Source organism: Thermobia domestica, chromosome 12 (genome assembly GCF_964235325.1).
Source record: "Thermobia domestica chromosome 12, izTheDome1.hap1.1, whole genome shotgun sequence".
In the NCBI taxonomy this organism is placed as follows: Eukaryota; Metazoa; Arthropoda; class Insecta; order Zygentoma; family Lepismatidae; genus Thermobia; species Thermobia domestica.
This window is the reverse complement of record NC_137465.1, coordinates 32,807,147-32,812,904: the sequence shown is the minus strand read 5'-3', so window position 1 is coordinate 32,812,904 and position 5,758 is coordinate 32,807,147. Positions and strand designations below refer to the sequence as shown.

The window sequence follows — 5,758 nt, the reverse complement described above, 5'->3', positions numbered from 1 at the left end:
TGCAACGGACATTATGAACTTTGTTCATAATCATGAGGACAGGAGGAAATATGACAGTGAAGTGCATATCACAGGACAACACAAGGAAATGTTAGTTAGACGAATGCAGATTATCTTCTTGTCCAGGGGCTGCTCTGGACAGTGATGTAGACAAGTGGAGCCCTGTTAGCACAATAGGTTACAGTGCAGCATATGTAGGTGATAAATGAAGTGGAAGGTGATCAGAAGAATAAGCTGAAGCGACAAAATGATCTGGATGGTCTGGTGGAATGGTTTTGAGATATAAAGAGAAGAGTAGGGATAGAGGGCAAGTAGAAAATTTATATCCTAAATCATAGTGGCGGTCGGCGTCCATAGTTTCCAGAAGTAATGGATGACGTTGTTGAAACTGGTTAGTAATGAACTTTACTCGTAACTGTTCAAGATGACAGAGGATGGTGGGAAAAGTGATACGGTCATAAAGCTCCTGTGTCGGACTGGGAAGCTTGATTCTATAAGCCAAACGAAATGCATGTCGTTCAAGAACTTGTAATTTCTGATAGAAAAAAGGTAGTGCAGCAGTCCAAGCGGGATGGCCATATGTTAGAACTGGGCGTAAGAAGACCTTATATGTATTAAGGATTGTCGTGGGTTGCAATCCCCAGGTGGTACCAACTAGACGTTTTAGTAAATTAAGCCGAGCATACGCCTTGCGAATGATCGCTTGAAGATGTGGCCGCCAAGTTAAGTGATGATCGATGATGATACCAAGATAGGTGACCTGTTTTGTAGGTGATATTCGTGTGCCGTGAACCTCGAGATTGAGTAGATTGGGGTTTTTCTGAACTCGAGAACGTTTTCGAGGTGGTATGAAGACTATAGCTTGAGTCTTAGTCGAGTTTATATGAAGACGCCACTTAGTGCACCAGTGGAGAAAAGAGTCTATTGCTAGGCGGAGAGTAGAATTGATTTGTTGAATAGTTCTGGCCATGCAAAGAAAGGCAGTGTCATCTGCATACTGAAAACTATGAACAGTGGGAGGAAGGGTTGGCATATCGGCTACAAACAGAAGGTAAAGAAGAGGCGAGAGAGCGGAGCCTTGAGGTACACCAGAATGTATAAAAATCGGATGAGATGAGGAGTTATTGATAGTAACATAAGACAGGCGGTTAGAAAGAAAATGGAAGATGAAGCGAAGGTAGGACAGTGGTAGCCTAAAACGGTGAAGTTTGAACATGAGAGCTAAATGCCACACTTTATCAAAAGCCTTCTCTAGGTCAAAAAGAATGAGACATGAAGGCCGAGCAGTGTTATAATGATTCGTGATGAGATTGAGAAGTCTGAGCAATTGATCATTGATACTGAAATTAGGTCTGAAACCAGCTTGCTGTACAGGCAAGAGATTATGTTGAGAAAGATGGTGATGCAGTCTGATGACAATGATGCGCTCAAGAATTTTGCTAAATATGGAAGTTAATTGTATCGGACGGTAAGAAGCAACAGAATCTGGAGGTTTGTTGGGCTTAAGAAACATAAGAGTGGAAGAAGTCTTCCAGTCACAAGGTATGTAGCCGGTCCGGAGAATAAAAGAGTAGATATATGAAAGAAGCAGAAGAAGACAATAAGGAGCCTCTTTGATATGACGATAAGTTATTCGGTCGATGCCAGGAGCTGTGTTGCGCTTGCGATTTACGACGGTGGCGATATCAGATGTAGAAATCGGAACTGTGAGAGGATTGTCGTCTGGAAGAATGTGTGCTGCACTAGGTTGTAGATATGGAGATGATAAATTCAGGCGATCAGTAGGATGTCTTTGAACAAAATCAGGTGAAAACGGGGTGAAGGTAGTCTGCAGGTGGTCTGCAAAGGCGTTTGCTTTCTCCTCATCTGTGTGTAATGGTTGGTTATTAACTAACAGCGGATATGGTGTGCGAGTAAGCTTCCCAGTTAACATATGAAATCGCTTCCAATACTTAGTGGGGTGTGAAGTTTCGGCTAAGTTGTTACACGTCTTTATCCAGTTGCGAAGCTTGCCTTGTGCCTTGACGTAGTTACGCACAGTGCGCTGGAGTTGGCGTTGATGACGAAGAGCTTCTAGGTTACCAGTGCGCTGATATTCACGAAAGAATTCGCGAGAACGATGTACGAGAGGTAGGTAGTTTGGCGGTAGACGTGGTTGGTACCTGGAGATTTCAGTTGTGGGTATATGAAGGTCAGAAGCGTGATGAATGGAGTGAGTGATTTCAGAGACCCGTGCGTAGAGATCATCTTCGGTAGTAGGAGGCTCGATGGTTACCAAGTCTTCAGTAATAGTGGTGCGATAATCATCCCACTTTGCTTGATCAAATCGTGGAACGCGACGAGGTTCAGGTAGCAAACGAAGAGTAGGAGCCTGTGGTTGGTCGATATGAAGTTTTATGGGAAGGTGATCACTACCTATAGAATCGATCACTTCGAGAGCGCAGCGCTGGAAGAGATTGCTAGAAGAAATGACTACGTCAGGTGTGGTATTTGTGATGGGTCTGGTTGCTTTAGGTATATCAAAAATATGACCGGTGGTATGAGTAGTAATGAAGTCAAGGAAGCTTTGTTTCTGATTATCCGGGCGGCTATGAATATTGATGTCGGCCATGATGATATAGTATTTAAAGTGATTGGAGATGTAGAGAAAGAATGAGCGTGGTATGGGGTGTCCAGGGCGTACATATATGGTAGCTACGGTAACGTAAAGGGAGTGGAAGTACAGCGTAGTAATGAGATACTCTGGAACATTAGTCAATGCAGGGTGGTATTGGCGGTGACTAATCGAAGGATGGAAGCCAATGGCTACTCCCCCATTTGCTCGGCGTGCTGCGATGGTAGAATCAGAACGGAGTAGGGTGTATCGAGGTATCCTGAACGTCATAGATGGAGTAAGAAGAGTTTCGTTCAGAAGGAAGGCCTGAATAGTTTCTTCGAGAAGTAGCTGTTCGAAGAGAGTGTACTGGGAAGTAAGTGATCGAATATTAAGAAACAGTAGAGAAATACCCATGATTAAGGTGCAGCAGTAGTGTTGGAAGTGGCGGAGGAGACATGTAATTCCTCAAGAGGGGTGGCGTGAAAATAAACATAAGGTCCAGAGTAAGTAGCTTGAAAAGAATATTTAAAGATAATGCGGGCTGCATGATTGACCACCTGGAGAATATGCTGACGTAGAAACGGGTGAATGTTTTGCAAAGCGATGGTAAAGAATGAAAGGAGTTGCTGTACGGAAATTGCTTCACCAAGAGGTTGTGGTGCTACATGTTGTTGAACTTCTGGTAAGACGGGTCGCAACGGAACAGTGAGCTCTGGATTCAAAGGTTCGACCGTTGGCCTTGCTTTGCATCGATAACTATATGTGGGGTGTTGTTCCGGGCACGTAGAGCATTGAGGTGGCTTCGTTAGGTTGGTGCAAGCTTTCGTTTCGTGGTTTCCGCTGCAGTACCCACACTTGCTCGGCTGGGTGCATTATGACGTTGGGTGTGAGTTGTATGCTTGGCAGCGCTCACACCGCAATGGTAAAGGTGGCGGCGACTTTGATGGTTCAACTCGATGTTTCTTTTTATAGATGAGGGCACCATGAGTGAGGAGATCATCAATAGGGGTTCGTGAATTTGTTAATACTCGTACCATGTAGGTAGCTCCTTGGTCATTTTTAATACGAAGGCACTTTAGAATAGAGTGTCCCTCAAGAGTGAGCTCTTCCATGACTTCGTCGTCTGTTAGAGAAGGGTCGACCCCTCTAATGACAACCGAGAGAGCCGGTGTTTTCCGTGGTGGCGGTGCTTGTCGAAATGCCTTAGGTTCAAGTCGCTTCAGATTTGCGTGCTTTCCAAAGATTTCAAAACTGCACTTATTGCGCACAGTAGTTAAGAAGTTAGAATCGTAAGATTTGAAAATGATTCCGTTGCGAGTGCGAACTATCTGTGCTACAGAAGCGCGTGGTAGATATTTTAGAAGCTGCTGGAAAGCTAGTTTTGTATTTTCAAACTTTGTGTCAAAATTGGTGAGGAGAAATGAGTACAGACACGGTTTGGTGGTATCCTGGAGAGATGAAAATTCTTTGTCGTCGTCTAAATTCATTGAACTGACAGATTGTTCAGAATCACTTACAGTATGATGGCGTTTAGTTGGTGGTTGATGAGAAGTGCTGTTGGCTTTATCCGGAGTACGAGAGCGGGATCTACCAGTATGCTTGCCTTGAGATGTAGTTTGCTGTCTGCGGTCGGCCCCCTTACTCACCGAGGTAGGTTCGATAGACGGACCCGGAGGTAACGGCGGTAGTCCCGGATGGCCACCTGATGCCATCCCTTGAGATGTTAGACGACTCTGACAATGGAGATGAGAGGAAAATGCAATGAGATGAGGTGATAGGGGAAGCCCACTGTGGCTCTCACTCGAGGCAGCAATACGTCCTCGCAGAGATGTCGGTCAGTGCGATCACTGGCCCTCCACAAAACAGATGATGAAAAGAATAGGTGATGATGATGGCCACGGGCTCCCACTTGAGTCAACAATACGGACTTCAAGGGGATGTCGATTGCCTGGAGCAGAGCAATCCTCCCTGAGTGAACAAAAGTAGTATTAGTAGCTCATTAGTAATTCTTCGTTAGAGCGTTAGTAATTCTTCTCAGACCTATGAATCGAAGATCGATTCTGAATTCTGAGTTCGTAGTGCCTGAACCCCCTATTTTTTTACGTTTACCCGCTTAAAGGGTTGCGCCCTTTCTTCGGGAAGAGGTCGGATTGTATAGGAGCATCAATTTTAATATGAGAGGGTCTAGGTGGTGTTTAGTCATCTTTATTTAACATTTTATTCAGTTCACTCATAGGGATGGGCATCAATTAAGTGAGGGCAATTTTCATCTGCCATGGATGCTAAGGAAGATCGTCTGGCTGACATATAAGTCGTAGTCGTTCCTTAACTTCGGCGCCTGAAATGAAGAGAACATAACAAAACACAGTTGCGGTGATTCAGGTTCATCTGGAGCTATAAAACATACGGTGCAATCACAGAAATAGACGGTAGGCAAGACAGGAAGAGTGGTAGATGTCATGAGGGTGAAGTGCTATGACGTCACAACACATGGGTATTGTTAGTAAGACGAATGCTGTTAGCTTCTGTTCCTGGGGCGACTCAGGAACTAATGAAGACAAAGGCATCCCTGTTAGTGGTTGATTTACTGTGCATGAGATGGATAGATGAGCGGTGAAACTGTGCCAGGATGATAAATGTCGAAAACTTCCGGATCGACGTTCTCGCGGCCGATGTTCAAATGATACAGGGTCATCAGATGTTGTAAAGGTGTCGGATAATAAACAGCAGGGGTATCATAGTCTCTATCATAGCGGAGAATGTTCAGGAATACTGGATGAGCAGTTGTAATGCGTTTCGTAATGTATTTTAAGCGGAGGGCCTCAAGATGTGAACCCCCTACCCTTATAAGCCACCAATATCACAATTATTTAACAACTAACAGTGGGAATTTGTTTGGGTGATACTCTTCCCTATAAGCAAAGACGTAAAAGGATTTTGATATTTGTACCGTAAAGCAACGTAAAATGCATTATGTTTCCTGAACACATTACAAAATTATTGTTACGAGTGTGTGAATTATTTGACGACAATTACATAACTAGTAGTGCTACCATCTAGTGTGGATATTTGTACTAGAAACATGTCACATAACATTTTATTCATTTAAATCTCAGAATATGCATAAACCTCCGTAAATAAACTTTCCTTCACATTTCTCTA

At 43.9% G+C, this 5,758-nt stretch overlaps 1 protein-coding gene across 1 annotated transcript; it reads right to left on the bottom strand.

Annotated features, from left to right (window-relative positions):
• Positions 1 to 455: 455 nt before the first annotated feature.
• Positions 456 to 3,010, bottom strand: LOC145665921 (uncharacterized). Its single transcript, XM_081733027.1, has 2 exons — positions 1,673 to 3,010; positions 456 to 491 (listed from the first exon to the last, which is right to left on the bottom strand). The coding sequence occupies exons 1-2, from the start codon at positions 3,008 to 3,010 to the stop codon at positions 456 to 458; spliced, it is 1,374 nt and encodes a 457-aa protein (XP_081589153.1).
• Between the last annotated feature and the right edge of the window lie 2,748 nt (positions 3,011 to 5,758).

What these genes read in the sequence shown, in the direction of transcription:
- LOC145665921 (XM_081733027.1), bottom strand. Translation starts at nt 3,010, where the DNA reads ATGGGTATTTCTCTACTGTTTCTTAATATTCGATCACTTACTTCCCAG. An exon ending in CATCTGATATCGCCACCGTC is followed by an intron (nt 492 to 1,672) that starts GTAAATCGCAAG and finishes TTTGGCTTATAG; the next exon opens with AATCAAGCTTCCCAGTCCGA.